Source organism: Portunus trituberculatus, chromosome 47 (genome assembly GCF_017591435.1).
Source record: "Portunus trituberculatus isolate SZX2019 chromosome 47, ASM1759143v1, whole genome shotgun sequence".
Classification (NCBI taxonomy): Eukaryota; Metazoa; Arthropoda; class Malacostraca; order Decapoda; family Portunidae; genus Portunus; species Portunus trituberculatus.
Window position 1 is genome coordinate 9,203,049 of NC_059301.1, and position 22,500 is coordinate 9,225,548.

Here is a 22,500-nt window from a genome sequence, read left to right on the forward strand (position 1 = left end):
GAGGAATAAAGAGAATAAAAGAGAGAAAAGGCCGTGATGAGGGTACATATAATTGGCACGTGTGAAGAAACCGTAAAAATGAAGGTGTTTGCCAGAAAGACGAAAACAAAACGAAAGGCGAGGAGGAAAAAAAGAATATTCGGGAAGGGTATAAAAAGAAGTGGAGTGAAAGAAAAAGAGAGTAGGTAAAAAAAAAAATCAAGAAAAGAGCGTCATGGAAAAAGAAGAAGTAGACGAAAAGGTATTGACGTTGACAGAGGAAAAGATACAATGTGGAAAAAATACAACAGCCATAAATAGAGTGAAGGGGAAAGAGATGACGGAAAAAAAACCCTCAGTGATAGACAGAAAGAAGAAAGAAAACTGAAACCAAGTAAAGGAAAAACAAGTCTGTAAAAAAAAAAAAAGAAAATGAGAGAGAGAGAGAGAGAGAGAGAGAGAGAGAGAGAGAGAGAGAGAGAGAGAGAGAGAGAGAGAGAGAGAGAGAGAGAGAATCAGAAAACACATGCAGGAGTGAGGACAAAAGAAAATCCAGAAAAGCAGATTGTGATGAAATTAAAGAGAAAAGAGAAGTAGATGAGCATACATGCACAAGAGAGAGAGAGAGAGAGAGAGAGAGAGAGAGAGAGAGAGAGAGAGAGAGAGAGAGAGAGAGAGAGAGAGAGACTGGAATGAAAAAGGAGTGAGATAAGGGACACCAAGCACAGTCACCCGTCCAAAAGGAATAGAACACAATAGAAAGACATGGAAAGCAGTAGGAGGAATGAATGGCAGTAGAGTGATCAGATTTGACTGAACTAAGGGAGTGAACTGAGCCGTGCAAAACGATGAAAAAAGGATCAAGTAAAAAGAACGTCATGTAAAAAATAGATGAATAGTAGAACATGTAATAACTGAAATATGCAAACGAAAACTCGATTCCTGGCGTGGATTAAGATATGCATATATGAATACACGAATAGATTGATGTATTAGCAAGATTAAAAAAGTGCAACGGAATGAAATGTTTGGGAGATATTAGTAAATGTATGTATGTGAAGAGGAAAACTATAGGCTGATTCTACATTAAAAATCATAGTATATGCTGGAGAGAGGAAGGGCGTAAACAGAGACGGACGCAAAGAAGAATAGAATAAGAAGTAAGATTTTAGAGGTGATTGAACTGATGAACAATACTAAATTCGTTAAGGTAATAGAAATTGTAGGAAAATAATAAAGAAGATATTGACGGATAAAGGAATAAGTAAATAAAGAAGCGGATAGACAGATAAATAGATAAACACGCAATTCTGAAACGCTTCGCTCTGTCACCATCCCTACTTCCCAAAGGCTCTTGTTGAAGATAATCGTGTTTTTACGAGTATTTTTATGGTTCTAGTGATGGATGAGCAAGATTTCCGGTTAATTAAAAGGAGAAACTGTCTTGAAGGTAAGGGTAGGTGTCTCTGTGGCCTTGGGAAAATTGTCGTGGTGAGAGAAGGAAGTGTTTCTGAATATGGCGCATAGACAAACCTGGAGAAAATTATGTAAGGATAAATAGACAGATGGTTAAAAGAAATAAAAAAGAATGACATAAATAAATGAATTTGCAGATAAAACCATAAATGAACGAATAAATGAATAATATATAGTCAAACACCATTGATGAAAACAGAAAGGGGAAAGGTTAAAAGTTACGCCAGCGTTTATGAACAGATATTGGATGGGCAGAACTTCGACAGGCGGGGCAAAAAAGTGGCGGGAAAAAAAAAGAGCTAGAGGAAGACTGATAGGATGGACAGGAGGGCAGCAGGGTGGAGATGACTGGCTGGCTGGCTGGGTGGCTGCTGGCTGGCTGGGTGGTTGGCTGGTTGCGTGGGTTGGAACTACATCGCTAATTCTTATATATATATATATACGTGAAGCCGCCGTAGGTTGCAGGGAGTGAAAATGTATGAAATGTGTGTGTGTGTGTGTGTGTGTGTGTGTGTGGAGATGGGGTTGGTGGGTATTGTTGTTGTTGTTTTGTTTTTGTTGTTGTACATGATTGTGGATTGTGATTGCAAAGCGTATAAAGTATCAATGCTATTGTTAATATTGCTCTGCCATCATTTCAATAGTAATTTTCACTGAATTTGAATTTGAATTTGCTTACTTATTTTAGCCATTCATAAGATGATAATATAAAGGTTTCACAAGGTGAGCTTTGTGAGAGTTAAGTCCCCCAGAGACACCTTGTGATTATACACTTGAATGATTTAGTTTGTATCGCTTGTCATGTCAAATATATATATACCGTACATTAAAAACAATAATTCTTAACAATTCTGAATATTCTATACCTATTACCATTTGTACTCCAAGGTATACAACCGGAATACCTCAATACATAACAGCAAATATCATCTAACTTAACAACTACAACTTATACTACTTGTAGCTAATTGTATTACTAGTACTACCACTACTGCTACTACTACTACCACTACTGCTACTACTACTACTACTACTACTACTACTACTACTACTACTACTACTACTACTACTACTACTACTACTACTACTACTACTACTTCCCCCTGCCCCCCACCACTCCTACACACAACCATGACTACCTTACATCACACCAAACTCACCTTAACATTCTCTCTCTCACTCCCATCATATAACTCTTCCTGGAGCCAAACAGTCACTTAATACTACCCACAGTCCTCACTACCCATGCCCCATCACGTGCCCACTCCTCGCCACTACCTATGCAGTGTGTCCCTCCCTCTCTATGACGAGCAAAACAAGCGAATCAATGAGCCTTCGAAGCTTTGGTCATGTGGTTCAAACTTGCTCCGTGATCCGTGCGTTACCATGGCAACCAGAACAGGAGGAGGAGGTGGAGGAGGAGGAGGAGGAGTAGGAGGAACGGTTTGGGAGAGACGGGAGCAGGTGGAGGAGCTGAAGAGACAAAGGGATAAAAGACATGAGGAATAAAGAGAGAGAGAGAGAGAGAGAGAGAGAGAGAGAGAGAGAGAGAGAGAGAGAGAGAGAGAGAGAGAGAGAGAGAGAGAGAGAGATTCACACACACACACACACACACACACACACACACACATTCGGGAAACGCTGCGTAAATGTAACTCGTTTCTCTTTGATTGACATTTAGGATTCTCTCTCTCTCTCTCTCTCTCTCTCTCTCTCTCTCTCTCTAAATCCACTCAGCTCTTCTGCGTTCTATTTGCTTGTTCAGTGGAGAATTAAATCTACTCGTTACTACTACTACTACTACTTGTTACTACTACTACTACTACTACTACTACTACTACTACTACTACTACTACTACTACTACTACCATACAGCTATTGTGGTCCTCTTCCTCTTCTTCCTAGGCCCTCTTCCTTCTCTTCCTAACCCCCATCCTCTTCCTCCTCCTCCTCCGCCTCCGCTATTGTCTCTGCGTCCCTCTAATCTTTATCTTCCTCCTCCTCCTCCTCCTCCTCCTCCTCCTCCTCCTTTTTTCTCCTCTTCCTCCTCCTTCTTCTCCTTCTCCTCCTTATCTTCTCTTCTTTTATTTTTCTCATTTATACTACTACTACTACTACTACTACTACTACTACTACTACTACTACTACTACTACTACTACTACTACTAACACCACCACCACCACCACCACCACCACCACCACCACCCTACTTAACACCAGCAATATTTACCTGACGGGGAAGGTGGAGCCTTGGGGACCTGCCATTACCAAGCGAATCACGGACAGAGGGCTTTGGTCCGTGGTGCCCCAGGGTCCGTGGCGTACGTGGATCTGTTGGAGAGATTGAAGTTGTGTGGTATTAGCAGTAGAAGGGGAAGGAGGTGGCGGAGTATGTACTGTACGTGATGGAATGGGGGGAGCTGGGATGGTATTAGGAGAGGAAGGGGAAAGAATAGGAGTGATGGTGATGGATGGATAGATAGATTGATAGGATAAGGAGGAGGAGGAGGGGTAGTAGTAGTAGTAGTAGTAGTAATAATGATAGTAGTAGTTGTTGTTGTTGTTGTTGTAGTAGTAGTAGTAGTAGTAGTAATAGTAGTAGTTGTTGTTGTTGTTGTAGTTTTAGTAGTAGTAATAATAGTTGTAGTAGTAGTAGTTTTAGTAGCAGTAGTAATAATGGTGGTAGTAGTAGTAGTAGTAGTAGTAGTAGTAGTAGTAGTTGTTGTTGTTGTTGTAGTTTTAGTAGTAGTAATAATAGTTGTTGTAGTTTTAGTAGTAGTAATAATAGTTGTTGTAGTAGTAGTAGTAGTAATTTTAGTAGTAGTAGTTTTAGTAGCAGTAGTAATAATTGTAGTAGTAGTAGTAGTAGTAGTAGTGGTGGTGGTAGTGGTGGTAGGTGGTGGTAGTAGTACTAGTAGTAGTAGTAGTAGTTGGTGTTTTTGTTGTTGTCGTTGTTATTGTTGTTTTAGTGGTAGTAGTAGTAATAGTAGTAGTAGTAGTAGTAGTAGTTTTAGTAGTAGAAGTAGTAGTAGTAGTAGTAATTTTAGTAGTAGAAATAGTAGTAATAATAGTAGCAGTAGTAGTAAATATAATAGAAGCACTAAATAGGAGAACATCGACAGTATGAAAAGATCCCCACTAAAAAGGGAAAAAAAAAAAATGAAAAAATAAAATGTACAAGTAACGAGAAACATCATGAATACGAACTGACAAAATAAAAAAAATCTTTCATCACCAGCCAATAAAAATCCATAGTGGCCTTGCAACAGACGGTCACTCCACCACCTACTCACACACTCACCATACATGAGTACATACAGACAGACAGACACATGACCTATATCTTTCTGAGCACCGAGCGGGTATACCTAGTCGTAACCAGCAAGAGAGAGAGAGAGAGAGAGAGAGAGAGAGAGAGAGAGAGAGAGAGAGAGAGGAGGAAGTGCGGGCGAGGGTGTAAAACGTTTTTCGCGACACTCAGGCTTGGGACACTAGGGAGCCTTTCTTCTTGGTGCGTGCGAGCAAGCGAGCGCCTCCCTCACAAAGCCGGCAAGGCGACGAGTGGTGCACGAGTGGACGCAGCCGGGTACTCGAGGCTTTCGGGTGCCGAGGTAATGGGTATTTCTTTTTCACGGCAGGATTTGCATATTTTGATATCCTGACTGGTCTGGAACTCAGCTCAGCCTTGTCCTCTCGTCGCGTCCATAGTGTGAGGAGGGTTTGGTGCCGTATGACTCCCCCTCGCCTGTTACACCCGGCCATTGCATGCATCTTTTGTCGTGTCTGTTCTTGGACCTGGCTATACCGAGAGAGAGAGAGAGAGAGAGAGAGAGAGAGAGAGAGAGAGAGAGAGAGAGAAAGAGAGAGAACGAATAAGAGCACGAGGAATTAGGGACTGAGATGTCAAATTAGTTTACCGTTGAAGCTCCGATCAGGAATCTTATTATCCTCTGAGCTAATCCCGATAAGCAGATCAATTGGTTCAGCCCCTTGATCTCGGTAGACTGAGTAGGTGATCAGCTGGCTGGCTGTCTTCCTCCGGTTTCTGGTTTTCATGTAATATTAAATTACCAATCCCTTCACTTTCCCATAATGAAATAAAGAGGAGGAATATTGGATGATACGATACCGAGGATACTAGATAGCATCCTTATTTAAGATATTTCAATGTTTCGGGAATAATATTGATATCAGTATTCAGTACATATAAAACTGATATAAAAGGATGAACGTTACTTAAGTCCTACATAAATAAGAATGTGATCTGTGCCTTCAATATGTGTATATGAAAAAGAACGCACTGTGAGCCGTTTTTCAATTATCAGTTATACTGAAAGTTGATGTTCGGAAGAAAATTAACTCCATTCTCCCCGCCATGGCTGGAGTCTTCACATAGATGTGTTGAAAAAAAAAAAAAAAATCGACTCGTCATTGAAGTTAATCAGTAGTCAAGGTGTGCAAGAAGGCACCTGAGTGGAATCCTGGTGAGTGGTGAATGGTGAGTGGAGCTCGGTGGCCGCCACGTGCACTCTGTAGTCTCATGTCAAAGTTACAAAGAGGCTCATTGCTGCTGTGTTGCTCAATATTAGTGTTTAGTTGTATGCAAAGGAGGCAACTCATCAATACTCATGCAGTTTTACACACGCTAAAAAAAAATGCAATGTGATTTGTTAAGTTTAATATAAATTACTCAACGGAAGTCACTTCCTGATACTTCGTACTATACAGAATATTGATGTGAATGGCAACATAAAACTGAAGATTTTACTGATTTGAGAAACCGAAGTGAACTTGTGGGTTAACTATGGCAACATTTTGGAGCATGCTTTCATTGCAAGAAACAATTTTAAAATACCGAGAACTTTAGAAAAATATTGATATGTGAACCAAAAAGCATTGAGCTGTGCCACACAACAATCCGGGAGCAGTATGGGCGATTGCCTCTCAATTGTAGGGCTTTATATGGATATTCGATAGTAATTTATGGAATAAAATAGCAATTGGGAGATTCTGGCAGGTGGCCCCTCTAGGGGAGGTCACAACAGCGATCTCATCTAGCTAACGAGTTACGAGAAAGTTTGACGAGATAGTGACGTCATTGTCATTTAACTAAATCCAAACCAAACCAAACCAAATCACCAAAATACAGAGATCAACAGCATGTCTCCACCGCGGCTCCTCTCACCGCTGTGTGAATGCAGCCAAGGGCCAAGGGGCGGGTGACCTGTGGTGCGCTGCTTGCCTCACGGCTTACAAATCGTAACGAATTCAATCCCGGATCACGGCAGTTCCTGGAGAGTGATCTCACAGCTCCGGGAGTGGGCGGCACGCGATACATGTGACCCCATTAGGCGCTATAACTCAGTTTCCAATACCCTGGAGAGTCCTGAGACGAGTGACAACGAAGGCAAGCTGTTTCCACTCTGTCTTGAGATACAGCAACGCATTTCCTTAACTGCTTTTTGCCCTGTTATCTTCATCCTTTCGCGTCTTCCTCTCTCCTTACCTAACCTTACCCAACCTAACAAAAATCCTGCCTTTCCTCGCATCTCTTCTGCAGATCTTAGTCCTTCACTTCTTCAGGACTTCTCGTCTAACTTCAAGGGCGCAAGTTTGGCCGCGGAGGAAGTGAACTCTTGGAAGAACTGTAGTATAGGATAATATCGAATTGGAAACAGTTCTCTCATGGGTGAATTATAAGAGAATTGTGTGTAGGGGAGCCTCCTTCCTTTGCTCCTTCACTTGTCTTCTTTTAGATTAGACAGTGTAGCTTATAAAAAGAACTCCTCTCCTCCGTCAGCGTCTTAAAGCACTAACAATATTGCCGCTGCCTCTTCCTTAGTGTACCTTTGTGTGTTTCGGAGCGGAATGAGCAACAGGTGCAGAGAGAGAGAGAGAGAGAGAGAGAGAGAGAGAGAGAGAGAGAGAGAGAGAGAGAGAGAGAGAGAGAGAGAGAGAGAGAGAGAGTGGAGTATTTAGGTTTATAAAGATTCTGATTCTATTAGAGATTCATAGATTTTCCATACCACGATGCTTAGTGAATGTGTGCCTCTTCTTCCTTTTTCTTTTCCTCCTCCTCCTCCTCCTCCTCCTCCTCCTCCTTGCCTTCTGCTTTGCTGTTCTGTCTGTATCACTGGTAGTTAGGAAATAGTCTCGACAAATAGCCTAGTAAGGACCTAAGAGTCTTTTGCTGTTTGTCTTTCTTTGTATTTGTATTCCTCCTCCTCCTCCTCCTCCTCCTCCTCCTCCTCCTCCTCCTCCTCCTCCTCCTCCTCAACCTCCTCCTCCTCCTCCTCTTTATTTTGTTGTTGTTGTTGTTGTTGTATTATCATTCCTATTAGAGGATTAGAGTGACTTGGAAAAAGAAAACACTTGATGGGGTTACGACTTAGAGAGAGAGAGAGAGAGAGAGAGAGAGAGAGAGAGAGAGAGAGAGAGAGAGAGAGAGAGAGAGAATCCACACCCAGTTCACTTTACCCCTGAAGCTTAAAAATGAAGCCTCAGGAGGGAGGGGAGAGGAGAAGTGCTGAGGTCAATATTGGGGAAGAGGAAGAGAGGGAGGAGAAAGAGGGGAGAAAGGGGAAAGGAAGGGAGAGGGGAGAGGAGGAGGAGGGAGAGAGGGAGGCTGATAATGTGAGGATGGGTTGAGGGGAACAATGATGTTACTGCTGGTGATGATGATTATAATGAGAGAGAGAGAGAGAGAGAGAGAGAGAGAGAGAGAGAGAGAGAGAGAGAGAGAGAGAGAGAGAGAGAGAGAGAGAGAGAGAAGTAATTGGTGGAAAGTGGCAGTAATTATGAAGTAATGGAAGGAGGAAAAAGGATGAAATGGAAACTAGAGACGTGAAAGCAGGCACACGAAGGGAGAGGAGGAGGAGGAGGAGGAGGAGGAGGAGGAGGAGGAGGAGGAGGAGGAGGAGGAGGAGGAGGAGGAGGAGGAGAAGAAGAAGAAGAAGAAGAAGAAGAAGAAGAAGAAGAAGAAGAAGAAGAAGAAGAAGAAGAAGAAGAAGAAGAAGAAGAAGAAGAAGAAGAAGAAGAAGAAGAAGAAGAAGAAGAAGAAGAAGAAGAAGAAGAAGAAGAAGAAGAAGAAGAAGAAGAAGAAATAATAATAATAATAATAAGAAGAAAAGGAAAAGAAGAAGAAGAAGAAGAAGAAGGAGGAGTGGAAGGAGAAGAAGAAGGAGGAGGAGGAAGAGGAGGAGGAAAAATTGATGAAAGGGAGGAGAGAAGATTAATAAATGAAAGAATAATGTCATAAAAACAGGAAGCAAAATAAATAAAGTAAACGTGGAAGTGGAGAAGAGAAAGAGGAGGAGGAGGAGGAGGAGGAAAAAAGTGGATGGACTATGAAACCTGACAATGAGGATGATATGGAAGATGAGGATGATAGTGACTCTCTCTCTCTCTCTCTCTCTCTCTCTCTCTCTCTCTCTCTCTCTCTCTCTCTCTCTCCACCACCACAACCACCACCACCACCACCACCACTACTTCTGATTAAGGTACACTAAATCAATACCTTTTTTTTTTTCTTTAATTACTTACAGTTTTCACTTTGGCCTCTTTAAACTATTGCATACTTAGCTTCCCTGTTGCTTCACTGCACTGCGGCGCGTGGGTTAGTTAATCAGGGAGCTCTATTAAAAGACTACCAAGAAAAAAAAAAAATCACTCGTATTTCTCCTTTTCTTCTCAGCTTTTCCACGTCTTTACATTAATTAAGGGCGTTTGTGAGTGCGCTAATTAAAAAAAAGTAGACAAAAGAATGTACGTGAAGAAAATAGTTTAATGGGAAAGAAAAAAAACTTGGTAGAACTCCTCCTAACTTCCACTCGTTCTCTCCTCCAGTAAGAAAATCGTGGCAGGAGGAAGAGGAAGGTAATATTGAAACCAATTAAGAAAAACTTATGCAAAGCCGCAGGTGTTCGACTTCCCGCCCACGTCAAGATGAGAGAGAGAGAGAGAGAGAGAGAGAGAGAGAGAGAGAGAGAGAGAGAGAGAGAGAGAGATGAAAGAAAAGTCAGCGGGGAAAAAAACAGGAAAATAAAAAAGAAATGGTGAGAGAGGAAGGATGAAGATAAGGAGGAGGAGGAGGAAGAGAAAGATGGGAAAGATCCAGGAGAAGTAGAAATAGGAGGAGAGAACTGAGAAACAGGAGGAGGAAGAAGAGAAGGATCGAGGAGGAGGAAAAATAGGAGAGAACTGAGGAAGACGAGAAGCAGGAGAGCGCAGAGCAGACAAATAGGAGCCAGTTATTGGGGGGTTTATTGGAAAGCAGAATTCAAGACAGTGAGGCAGTGAAAAGGAGATCTTAAGCTATGATTCCGTGAGAGAGAGAGAGAGAGAGAGAGAGAGAGAGAGAGAGAGAGAGAGAGAGAGAATGACCCTTCACAATGTCTAAGGAACGCAATAAACAAGCTTCTACTCTCTGGTGGCCTTGAAACAACTACACTGTGATCCCATGGGCGCTGAAAATGCCTTCCTTTCCTCGCGTTTTCCTCCCCCCAGAAAGTCTCAGCGAGGGAGGAGCAGCCGTGGGTGTGGCGGTCTATGTAGCACGGTGACACTATCCTCCCCGACTGGCTTGATGCTGTATCGTGAGTGTGACAAGGAGAAAAAAAAAAAAAGAAAAATAAAGTTCTCCTTGTGATGCTTGCTTTTTCTGATCCTTTCGTCTTCCTTCTTGTATTCCACTGCTCTTCTTTCTTTTTTTTTCTTTTTTTCACGTAAGAGGGAAAACCGGCCAAGGACGAAAAAAATAAATTGATATAAAAAAAAAATTCCTGTATTTCACTGCTCTTTTTTCTCTTCTCTTCCTCTTTCCTTTTTTTTTTTAACGTAAGGGAAAGCCAGCCAAGGACATAAAATAAAGTGATAAAAGAAAAAAAATGCCTACTGAGATGCCGGTCCCTAAACAGGTTAAATAGGAATATAGTCAGAATGGGTCTCCGAGGATGGTTTGGAGTCCCTTATTTTTATTTATTTATTATTTTTTGTGAATTTTATATTTTGCATGAAGAATATATGTGTAGATAGATAGATAGATAGATAGATAGATGCCTCCACCTCCATTGGTCTTATCTTGTTTCTGTTTTCAATGCTTCTTTCTTCTTTCCCCCTCCCTATTTCTTTTTTCTTTCAAAAGTCTCCCCTTCTTATCTCTCTTTCCGTCTATGTTCATCTTCTTCTTTTCCTTATCTCCCTTTTTGCTCTTTTTTTCCCTCCTTTATCATTTCTAACCCCTTTAGCACTGGGACACATTTTTATCTTTGAGATTTATGTACGATTATGTAATTTTATTGACATTAGGAAGGGTCTATGGAGGTCAGAAGATTAATGGCCACAGTCTTCACTATTTGAATCCCCAACATGAGTTTCTGAAGCTGTATAAAGTCACCAAATAGTAAGCAGAGTGAATATGGAAACGCGTCATGGTACTGAAGGGGTTAATCCTGTTTTGTCATTTCTCATCTTTCTCTGTCTTTTGTGCCTCTCTTGCATCAGTATCAATCTCTATCCTATTTCCTCTGTTCTTCTTCCCTCCCTTGCTTCTGTCATCTTATTCATTTCCTTTTTTTCTTATCTTTTTCCTCTTGCATCTCGCCTTTCCTATCTTCCTCCTGGCGAGAGAGAGAGAGAGAGAGAGAGAGAGAGAGAGAGAGAGAGAGAGAGAGAGAGAGAGAGAGAGAGAACGATATCTCCTCCAACTCCTCTATCTTTTTCTCTTTCTCTCCTTCCCTCCCTCTCTTGTTCCCTCTTCTTCAATTAATCTTTTTTTTTTCATCCCTCCCTCCCTTTCGTGTCTCCTTTCCTTCCTCCATCTCTCCTTTCCTTCCTTCAGGCTATACATCGTTTTCCTTTTCCCTCTTTTCTTCATCTCTCTCTCTCTCTCTCTCTCTCTCTCTCTCTCTCTCTCTCTCTCTCTCTCTCTCTCTCTCTCTCTCTCTCTCTCTCTCTCTCTCTCTCTCTCTCTCTCTCTCCCCACAGTCATTCAGTCATTTCTTTCTTTTTCTCAGATGCAAGAGAGAGAGAGAGAGAGAGAGAGAGAGAGAGAGAGAGAGAGAGAGAGAGAGAGAGAGAGAGAGAGAGACTTAACAAACCTTTAGAATACACACTTTTGTAAGAACAACAATGACAGATTTTTCAATTCCAACAAAAGTCACAAGAACAACAAGAAAAAAAAAGACCTGAACAAACAAAGCAGAAAGAAACACAATCGCATTCTTTCCCTTCAACAAAACAAAAACTCTGATGAAAAACAACAAAATAATCCATGAAAGTGAGATTTTTTTTCTTTTCCTTTCCTTTTTTTTTTTTTTTTTTTTCCTTTCGCTTCTTCACTTGTAGTTCATTTGAGTTGTTAGGAAGAGAAACGTTCCTTTTTCCAGTGGCGCTTTGGACGAGATGATACGTTCCCTTTCTTCTTTTTTTTTTTTTTTTTTTTAATGCGAGTACCTGTCCTCTGATTCTTACACTTTATATTCTGTAGTTCCTTCTTTTCGACTCAACATAATTCGTTTCTCAGTAAGATTTTTTTGTCCTCAAATTTATTCTTTCTGAGATAAAAAAAGGAAAATGCATTTCACATTTGGGAGAAAATTGGACTAGAATCATGAAGTTACAATGATAGATTTTTTTTAGAATTTTTCCATTACCTCGTACAGGATGATAGCGAAGGAGTACACATCGCCTTTCTGGGTTCCTCCGGGAGGCGCGGACGTGTCCCTAAGGAGCTCTGGGGCGCGGTACAAGAGATCTGGAAATTGAGAAAGAGAAACTGTAGAGTTATTCATTCAGTAACTGAAGAGAAAAAAAAGAAGACGGTAACTTGAAGGAAAGGAAGAGGAAGGAGAGAGAGTAAAATCTAAAAATGTTTTAGTGAGGGAGCGGTAAAAAGGAGGTCAGGGTGGGACAGCGGGGAGAAGGATGTCGCACAACAGTCTGCGGTGTATTGTAACGTGGAAGTGGCGGAGTCAGGGAAGGAATGGAGCTTGCTAGTATGTATTCCTCTAGTTAGTTTTGCAATGCAGCGCGTCAGTGTGGCAGTCCAGCCTCGCCTCACCAGTGGGGCTCAAGTTTCAGGACAGTGTCATGGTGTCTGGCTTCACGCAATGGCCGCCTTCCATCTAGAAGTGAATATGTATGTAGGTGTGAGACGTGAGCCGAGATGTGACCTAGCTTCTCTGCAGGAGGGAAAGGCAGACAATCCTACTCTGCCTGCCTGCCTGCCTACCTGCATGCCTGTCCCTCTCTCTCTCTCTCTCTCTCTCTCTCTCTCTCTCTCTCTTTGTGTGTGTGCATGTGTGTGTGTGCGTGTGTGTATGTGTGCGTATGTGTGTGTGTTTGTGTGCGTGTGCGTGCGCGCGCGCGCGTGTGTGTGTGTGTGTGTGTGTGTGTGTGTGTGTGTGTGTGTGTGTGTGTGTCGTGTGGCGCGGCATGTATGTGCGTACGCGTCCATGCCTGCATTCTTGCTCTAAAAGAACAGAAAGGTCTCCGCCACACTCTGTGATGGATACACGAGACGAGTAGTAAAAGATTACAAATGCGTAGTGTGTGGACGAGTAATGTTTCTGCTTGTGATGTCTTTTGCTGTTTTGTCAATCTGTAGTTAACAATTTCTATGTCAGTCTACTTTAAATCAGCATCACTCCCTCTTCTTCATTAACTCCTCTCCCTCAGTAATTCTCCTCACATTTCTCAGGTACGCTGAAGGCGAAGGGACTGACTCTCTTCTTGCGTAGAGCAGCTTGAGTTTCCTATCACGTTGATGGCGTTCAGCCCAAGGAGGGAGCCAGCTTACAAGTAATCTCCAAGTCGTTGGGATCCGCCACTTTCCTTCCTCTGTGCTCCTCCTAGTGACCTTCAACAATGTTCCTGGCTAACGGGTTCTCTTATCTTCTTATACACAGGAATCTTAATCTGGCGTCACTCGCTTCATTTCCTTGCCAGAAGTTCATTATGGATTTAGCTACAAGGAGTTGAGTTTGGCGTAACTCATGTATTTACTTATCTTTGGGGAACAATCAATCTGTTTACTTGCCGTTATTTTTTCTTTATTTCTCTATTTGTGTTATATTGAGAGTCTGCTTACATTCGGATACTCTTGTGTCTGTTTACGTAAAAGAAAGTGAAGGTTTTCAAGAGGTTTAACACACAGTGGGTGTAAGTTTTAAATCAGTGAATATTGTAATAGTTTTTTCTTTGCACAAAATCTTGAGTTTCTTTCTTTCCAACAATGCGAATAAGTACGAGTATAGGTTCCTTCAGAAATGTTTTTCGAATTTCTTCACCGACGGCAATCTTTTATCATACCCTGGAGGTTTTATCGCATTCCTTTCCGCAGCACTCAGCGTCCCAAGGGCAAACCTTTCCTTCTCTCGCGGAAAACAATGCGAGGCTGCAGCTTCTTGAAATTGACGAACAGGCGCATACGATCCATTAGGCCAACCTATCCTTTATCTCAGTTTTTTTTTTTTCACGTCCATTTCTGCAACGGATGCCGTCTTAAGATACATATAAAACTTTACTCACATCCTGCATCAAGACATTCCTCTCACTCTTTTGCTGCGCCGTTTTTCTCACGCACAAATTTTACTGTATTAACCATTCCCCATGTGACTGTGACGTCTGCCAGTCTGAGATGTCCCAGTAGAATGAAAGACGACCCTGGCGTTTGGACAGTCCCTTTGTATTTTGTTCCTTTTGTGGTCTTGCCTTTAAACTTGCCCCCAGCGCGGTGGGTTCCCTCACTGCCGCGGTCCATCTCCTCAAACTTCGTACCAATTAGTGGTGGGAAGAGTAGAGGTATTAGTACTAAGTGTTGTTGTTGGAGTAGTTGTTGCTGCTACAGGGACTGCAATATTAAAATGCGTTGGAGGAGTGTGTGTTTGTCTGAGTGTGCGTAGGTGTGGGTGAGTTGGTATATAGAGGTGGAGGATAAGGGGGTGCAAGGATGGTAAGGTGGGTACGTGCACGCGCGTGAGAGTATTTCAGGTGCAGAGAGGAGACATGAATAGAACACGTATCGAGTTTTGCCTGATTGAGGACGCAAGTTTTGGGCGAAAGGAGAAGAAAGTGAAGGAAGGAAACGAAAGAGGGAAGGGGGAGTAAGAGTAAGAGGAGGAAAAGTAAAGTTAGGAGAGAAGGAGAAAAGGAGAGGAAAAGGAGGAGGCTGAGGGAAGAGAATGAAATGAGAGAAGATAAGGAAAAGGAAGAAAGAGGAAAGGAAAGGAAAGGAAAGGAGTAGAGCAAGAAAAGTGAAGTAAGAAGATACTGATGGAGGAAAAGTAAGGGAAAGAAGATCTAACGGAGGGAATCAGAGAAAGAGACGACACAAAGAAATGAAGAGAGGAGATAACGGGCTGAATAGAGAGAGAGAGAGAGAGAGAGAGAGAGAGAGAGAGAGAGAGAGAGAGCGAATGAAGTGATGGAAAGGAGGAAAGGATGATGAAACTATGAAGGAAAAGAAGGAAAGATAGAGTATTGAAAGCTCTCTCTCTCTCTCTCTCTCTCTCTCTCTCTCTCTCTCTCTCTCTCTCTCTCTCTCTCTCTCTCTCTCTCACCCACCTGTACACTTCCTCTGCGTCTCTCCAGCCTCTGCCAGCGACGTCGTTTCGTATCCAGATTTCAGCTCGTGCAGGCCAAAGTCGCTTATTTTGACCACCCAGCGGGAGTCCACCAGGCAGTTTGAGGACTTGAGGTTCCCGTGTGACTTGACAGACGAGTCGTGCAGGTAGATCATGCCCTGGAGAGAGACAGAGAGAGAGAGAGGAGAGGGAAAGGAGAGAGAGAGAGAGAGAGAGAGAGAGAGAGAGAGAGAGAGAGAGAGAGAGAGAGAGGAGGAGTATGTAAAATTAAGCAAAGATTAATTGCGTTAAGTCGTAAAGAAGCATATACAGGCGCGCCCATGCACACACACACACACACACACACACACACACACACACACACACACACACACACACACACACACACACACACTGTCTGTCTGTCTGTCTGTCTGTCTGTCTGTCTGTCTGTCTCTCTCTCTCTCTCTCTCTCTCTCTCTCTCTCTCTCTCTCTCTCTCTCTCTCTCTGATATATTCATAAACACATACACACCATATATAGAAAGACGAACATACTCATGAAAACAGACTGGCATACGTAAACGCATACATACATACATACATACATACGTAAACAGACAGACACGGATTCACATCTAACAAATTAACTATGAAATGGAAGCCGTGTGTGTGTGTGTGTGTGTGTGTGTGTGTGTGTGTGTGTGTGTGTGTGTGTGTGTGTGTGTGTGTGTGTGCGTGCGTTCGTGCGTGCGTCCTTTCACTTACCATCATCAATATTTATAATTGTCTGTGATATGTTATGTATTTTTTTAATTGAAAATTTCGACAACATATCAATCTTTTGTTTTTCGGGACAATTATGAGCAGAGAGAGAGAGAGAGAGAGAGAGAGAGAGAGAGAGAGAGAGAGAGAGAGAGAGAGATAATTAATGATAAAGGGATGTGCTCATTATCTCAGACAGGAATAAGGAGGTTGTTTTGGTGGCAACTGCCCCCTCCTCCCCCCCCTCTCTCTCTCTTTTTTTTTTTATACCACGTAGGCTTTTCACGGGAATTTCTGGGTTAAAGGGGATACTTTTTAGGGTGCCTCCTATCTCAAAGCCCACCCGCTAGGAAACCGTTGCCCCGAGTGAGGAAGCCCAACCTACACTCGGACCGTGGACAGGATTCGAACCCGTGCGCTTAGAGACCTCTAGGATCCCAAAGCACGCATGGTTCCACTGTACCACGGCGGCTCTCTCTCTCTCTCTCTCTCTCTCTCTCTCTCTCTCTCTCTCTCTGTTGATCATTTAGGTGTGTGTGTGTGTGTGTGTGTGTGTGTGTGTGTGTGTGTGTGTGTGTGTGTGTGTGGGGCTCGTTCACCTGGTGTGTGGCGCTCACCTGCACAATGTCTCCAATTAGGGAAGCAATAAACATGTTGTCAAGCTTCACGTCCTCGTTGTCTAGGATATCCTGGAAAAAAAGATAAATAATGTGGTCTTGAATGTTTTTTTTGTTATATTTGTTTTGGTTGTTGTTGATGTTGTTATTGTTGTTGTTGTTGTTGTTGTTGTTGTTGTTGTTGTTTTCATTGACGTCATTATCTTTTCTTTTTTATTGTTATTACTTCCATCATCATGTTCAAACTTTCATTACAACAACAACAACAACAACAACAACAACAACAACAACAACAACAACAACAACTACTACTACTACTACTACTACTACTACTACTACTACTACTACTACTACTACTACTACTACTACTAAACTATTACTATTGCTACTGGTACTGCTAGTACTACTACTATTACTGCTACTACTGTAATAAATTAGGCGCTAAAATTTCCTTTCAACTAAGCACAAGGAATGGAGTAGGTGGTGGAAGAGGAGGAGGAGGAGGAGGAGGAGGAGGAGGAGGAGGAGGAGGAGGAGGAGGAGGAGGAGGAGGAGGAAGAAGAAGAGGAGGAAGGCTTTAATTAATGAAAGAGGGAGGGAAGGAATAACAAAAGATAGAAGACAAGAATGAAGAAGTTAGCAAAGAAAAAACAAAAGGATGAAGACTGGCAACTGATTGATAATAACGAGAGAGAGAGAGAGAGAGAGAGAGAGAGAGAGAGAGAGAGAGAGAGAGAGAGAGAGAGAGAGAGAGAGAGAGAGAGAGAATTGCACATTTGCGTATAAAAAAGAAGAGAACTGAGTAGGCGTGAAGGAGGAAGTGAAGTAGCAATGTAATTATATTAGAATGTTCAATGAAAGAATGGAAATCGAGGAGAAATTGAAGAAATCTTAAGTTTTAATGAATTTCGGTGACTGGAAAGAAAAAAAGAAAAGAGTGAAGGAGCTATTGGAAAGTTGGAATTGGTTAAAACTGGAGAAATGAAGAAGTAAGACAATTAATTAAAGGAAAAGAAGGAATGAGAAGGATAGGAAAATGTGCACGAAAACAGAAGTAAATAGAAATATGATGGATGAAGATGAGAGAGAGAGAGAGAGAGAGAGAGAGAGAGAGAGAGAGAGAGAGAGAGAGAGAGAGAGAGAGAGAGAGAGAGAGAAAGAGAGATTGATATCATTTAACACAAAAACAGAACTAGACACAGACAGTATACAAGAAAAACAAATGAAAAAAAACAACAATATGAACAAGAGTTGATGAATCCAGCGAGAATGAAAAAGAAAACGATAAAAAATGAAAGTCAATCAGATGGAGCTAACACTCCACGTAGGCGCCAATTAGCGGATAGTGAAGTGATAGTAAGAGGCACACATTCTACACGCTCTTACCTTGAGGGAGCCGCGGGAGCAGTACTCGGTGACTATACACACGTTGGGAGGATCCACACAGGCACCCACGAACCCCAGCAGGTTGTCGTGGCGAAGGTCTCGGATCTGTGTGTGTGCGAGGAACATGATTGAAGGACAGAAAGTAACGGGGAAAATGTAACATGGAAGAAAGGTAAGGGAAAGAAGTAAAAAAAGAAGAAAAAGTAATGGAAAAAAGGAACAAGAAAGACAAATAAGTAATATGAAAATAAGTAATGGAAAAAATAATAAGAAAAAAAGTAATGGGAAAGAAAGTAACAAGAAAGAACTTAAATATTGTGAATGCTTTTGTTTCTATTTCGGACCTAACTTAACGTACCGAACTCAACTTAACCTAACTCTAACCTAATCTAATCTAACCTAACCTTACCTAACTTAACTTAGCCTAACCTAACCTAACCTAACCTAACCTAACCTAACCTTACCTTACTTAACTTAGCCTAACCTAACCTAACCTAACCTAACCTAACTTACCTAACTTAACCTAACCTAACCTAACTTAACCTAACCTAACCTAACTTAACCTAACCTAACCTAACCTAACCTAACCTAACCTAACCTAACTTAACCTAACCTAACCTAACCTAACCTAACCTAACCTAACTTACCTAATCTAATCACTGTTACATTTTTTCTTATTCGAAATCATTACTGTTACATTTTTTTCCTGATATTTTTTATCTTGGCAAAAATTGGTTTCCCTTTTTCCGTTAGTTTTTTTTCCTGTTTCTTTCCGAGCACCGAAAAACGTCTTTGGGTGACTTCTCTGCCTACATTCTCTCTCTCTCTCTCTCTCTCTCTCTCTCTCTCTCTCTCTCTCTCTCTCTCTCTCTCTCTCTCTCTCTCTCTCTCTCTCTCTCTCTCTCTCTCTCTCTCTCTCTCTCTCTCTCGAATCCTCATGCTTTACGCCTCACTTATAGGTTTGAATTCTTACACGTGTTGAAATTTTGTCAGAGATCCTTTTAACAGGCTGCCATAGAAGAGTTAAGTGTTTTAAAGAGTGTTTTAATGGTCAATAAGGTTTGTACACGTATATGAGAAGTACTGCATCATTCATACACTTCTTTTTATTCGTATCCTTTTGAAGTCTTGAAATCTTAACGTTGACTTTTTAAAACACTATTAGAAACATCGAGAGTTTTCCATGATCATTTTAACCTTTCTAATGATCGTCTGAAAAGGATTCTACACCTACGAAAAGGAGTAGATACTAATAGAATTCGATTTTACCATTTTCCAGGCCTTTGGGAATAGTGAAATCCCAGAGCGTTTAAGAAGACTGGCCTGAAAGCAACCGTCAAAGTCAAAGCGTGTGAAGCCGCAGACCAAAGGAAGCTTAATTGCTGCTACCAAGTATTTCACTAAGGCATTTCTCTCTCTCACAAACACTACTTACTTTCAAGGACCGGGAAGTGTGTGGTTGGTGATTAATTAGGTTATCAAGTGTGTTTTTTTCATGTTTGATGTGGAATATTAGTTAAACAGTCTCTAGAATCACGTGAGAACTTAATAAAAATCTCAGCCACTTTCTTTACTTCGTGTTGAAAGATAAGGCACTGAATCGTTAGGTACAGTGTATATATTATGAGAAGTGTGAGGAGACATGTGGCGTGAATAAGAGTGAATAGAAGGAAAATAGTTATAGTAATAAGAAAACAAAGACAAAAGGAATGAAAATAGAAAAAAAAATACTGATAGGAGGGAAGAATGAAGCAGAAAGAAGACTAAAGATGAAAATAAAACCGTGCAAGAAAAAACAAAACAACAAGACAGGGAGAAGAAAGAAAAAGAGAAAGCAAAGAAAATATAGCGAAGAAGTGAGACAGGAACAGGAAGAAAATGTTATTAAGAGCCTAACTGATTGATTAATGGACTAAATAACTGATTTTGTCTCAACAAGTCACGCGGCGCTGAGGAAGCAAAGAAAACATAAATACTAGAGCAAAGAAGAGAAAGAGGAAACGGAGAGAAGGAGAAGAGGAAGAGGAGTAATATTGTGGACCCAGAATGAAACATATGTAAAGAAGGAAACAGGTACACGGAGGAGGCTAATGAGAAAAGGAAGACGTAAATATTAATGCCAAGAAGGGAAAGAGGAGATGGAGAGACGGAGAAGAGGAAGAGTAGTAATGAAGACCCAGAATGAAGCATATGTAAAGAAGGAAATAAGTACAAGGAGGAAGCAAATGAGAAAAGGAAGGGAAAAAGGAAACGGAAAGACGGAGAAGAGGAAGAGTAGTAATGAAGACCCAGAATGAAGCATATGTATAGAAGAAGGAAATAAGTACACGGAGGAGGCTAATGAGAAAAGGAAGACACAAATACTAGAATAAAAAAGAGAAAGAGGAAACGGAGAGACGGAGAAGAGGAAGAGTGATGAGAACCCAGAATAATTTTTTTTTTATGCAAGAGGGAAGCTTACCAAGGACAAGCAAATATATAAAAAAAGGCCCACTTAAACTGCAAATTCCCTAAAAGATAAAATAAACATTAGCCAGAAAACAGGGACAAATGTCTTGAAATTGACAGAATAAAGCATGCGTGTTTACAAGAAGGAAAGAGGTACACGGAGGAGAGGCTAATGAGAAAAGGATGAGAGGAAATGAGATGATGAGGAGGTGAAGATGAGGAAAAGAGATCAGGAAGTGGAGGAGGAAATCCCAACAGCTTAATGGAGGAGAAAATGAGTGGAGGGGAAGGCTGATGAAAGGACAAAACATAAACACGGATCAGAGCAAGAGAAAGTAAAAAATAAAGAAAATCAAAATAAGTAAAGTCAAAAGTGAAGGAAGAGTAAGATAAGGAGGAAACGATAGAGAGGAAAGGGAAAACGGAAAGGAAAAGGAAATGAGAGATGGGGAAAATCAGAGCAAGGGGAAATTACGCGGTAGAATATTGGGTTAGAGAGGAAAGTAGTAGAGAGATGGATGCTGTGATGAAGTTGACAAGATGGAGAGAGAGAGAGAGAGAGAGAGAGAGAGAGAGAGAGAGAGAGAGAGAGAGAGAGAGAGAGAGAGAGAAGAGAAGAGAGAAGAGAAGGAATAGGTACAAAGAAGTTAAGGAGGGAGTGAAATAAAAAAAAAAAAATAGGTGCATGATTAGACAGGTAAGATGATAGAAATGCCGAAGGGAAAAAGTAAAAAAAAAAGGAGGGAGAGAACAAATGCTAATGAAGGAGGAGGAGGAGGAGGAGGAGGAGGAAGAGGAGGAGGAGGAGGAGGAGGAGGAGGAGGAGGAGGAGGAGGAAAATAGTTTTTAAAAATTTTTTCCCCGAATGTAATATGTTCTAAGTGATTTGAATGATTTACGAGTACGTATGTGAACTGTGTGTGTGTGTGTATGTGTGTGTGTGTGTGTATGAATCTCTCTCTCTCTCTCTCTCTCTCTCTCTCTCTCTCTCTCTCTCTCTCTCTCTCTCTCTCTCTCTCACACACACACACACACACACACACACACACACACACACACACACACACACACACACACACACACACACACACACACACACACACACACACATTCTGATTAAGTAAAAATCACCCTCTAACTAAAATAAATAGATGAATAAATAAGTGAATAAATAAAAATGTAACCCCATCCACAAAACGCCCAAACACTCACCAAAATAGTTCAATAAAAAAATCTTGCCTACCCAAACAATACGCGACCAAACACAAACAGATGTTACGCCACACTCGCAAAAGACATCCTCTGAACACCACCAAGCCATGATCAACTAAACTCACCACCACCACTCACTCACGTTTCCATATTGAGCTCCTTCTATCTGGTGATTTTATCCTCCTAGTGAAGACGTGATATCAACTGCCTGATGTCAATACAATGGTCAAATGGAGATCTGCTTGACACCCACCACGCTTGTCCTCCTCGTGATATCAACTGCCTTGCTGGAGATGTGGACCACTACGTGCCCAGCTGGGTGTGGACACTAGCGTAGTCCAAGTCCAGGTTGCTATTGAGGGACAGCTGGCTACTCCTAATGGTGGCGTACAGACCCTGAAGGAGGACAGAAGGGTGTGGTTAGGAGGGTAAAGACCGGGCGGGAAGGAAGGAAGGAAGGAAGGAAGGAAGGAGGGAGTGTTGAGTGTGTGTATAGACATTAGTGATGGTGGTGGGGAGGGTAAAGAGTGTGTGTCTGTATGGATAGTCGATGCTACTAAGGAATATAAGTATGTAGCTGGAAATTGGTAGGTAGATAGACGTGTAGGTGGATACAGAGACAGACACATTGATACACAAATAGATAGATAGATAGATAGAGAGATATATAGATGCGCAGGCACAGATATATAGGGAGTTTGATAAGCATTTAGACATGTAGATAGATAGATAGATACACACACACACACACACACACACACACACACACACACACACACACACACACACACACACACACACACACACACACAGAGAGAGAGAGAGAGAGAGAGAGAGAGAGAGAGAGAGAGAGAGAGAGAGAGAGAGAGAGAGAGAGAGTGGTACTTGTAATAATATTGAGGAAATGAATAAAAGAAATCCTAGCAGAGAAAGATGAAACCAACGAGAACCAGGAGGAGGAGGAGGAGGAGGAGGAGGAGGAGGAGGAGGAGGAGGAGGAGGAGGAGGAAAGAGATGATGAAGCAGGAAAAGAGAAGGATCAAGAGGATGAAGCG

At 41.7% G+C, this 22,500-nt stretch overlaps 1 protein-coding gene across 1 annotated transcript in view; it reads right to left on the reverse strand.

The window, feature by feature from the left end:
• The window catches only part of LOC123498136 (guanylate cyclase 32E-like), a 222,757-nt gene that overhangs the window by 13,505 nt on the left and 186,752 nt on the right, over positions 1–22,500 (reverse strand). The window contains exons 15-21 of the mRNA XM_045245310.1: positions 21,753–21,841; positions 20,113–20,122; positions 17,786–17,890; positions 16,400–16,471; positions 15,019–15,196; positions 12,108–12,208; positions 3,686–3,786 (exon numbers count right to left, since the gene is read on the reverse strand). Coding sequence (XP_045101245.1) covers positions 3,686–3,786; positions 12,108–12,208; positions 15,019–15,196; positions 16,400–16,471; positions 17,786–17,890; positions 20,113–20,122; positions 21,753–21,841 — 656 coding nt within the window. The remainder of the gene's footprint in view (positions 1–3,685; positions 3,787–12,107; positions 12,209–15,018; positions 15,197–16,399; positions 16,472–17,785; positions 17,891–20,112; positions 20,123–21,752; positions 21,842–22,500) is intronic.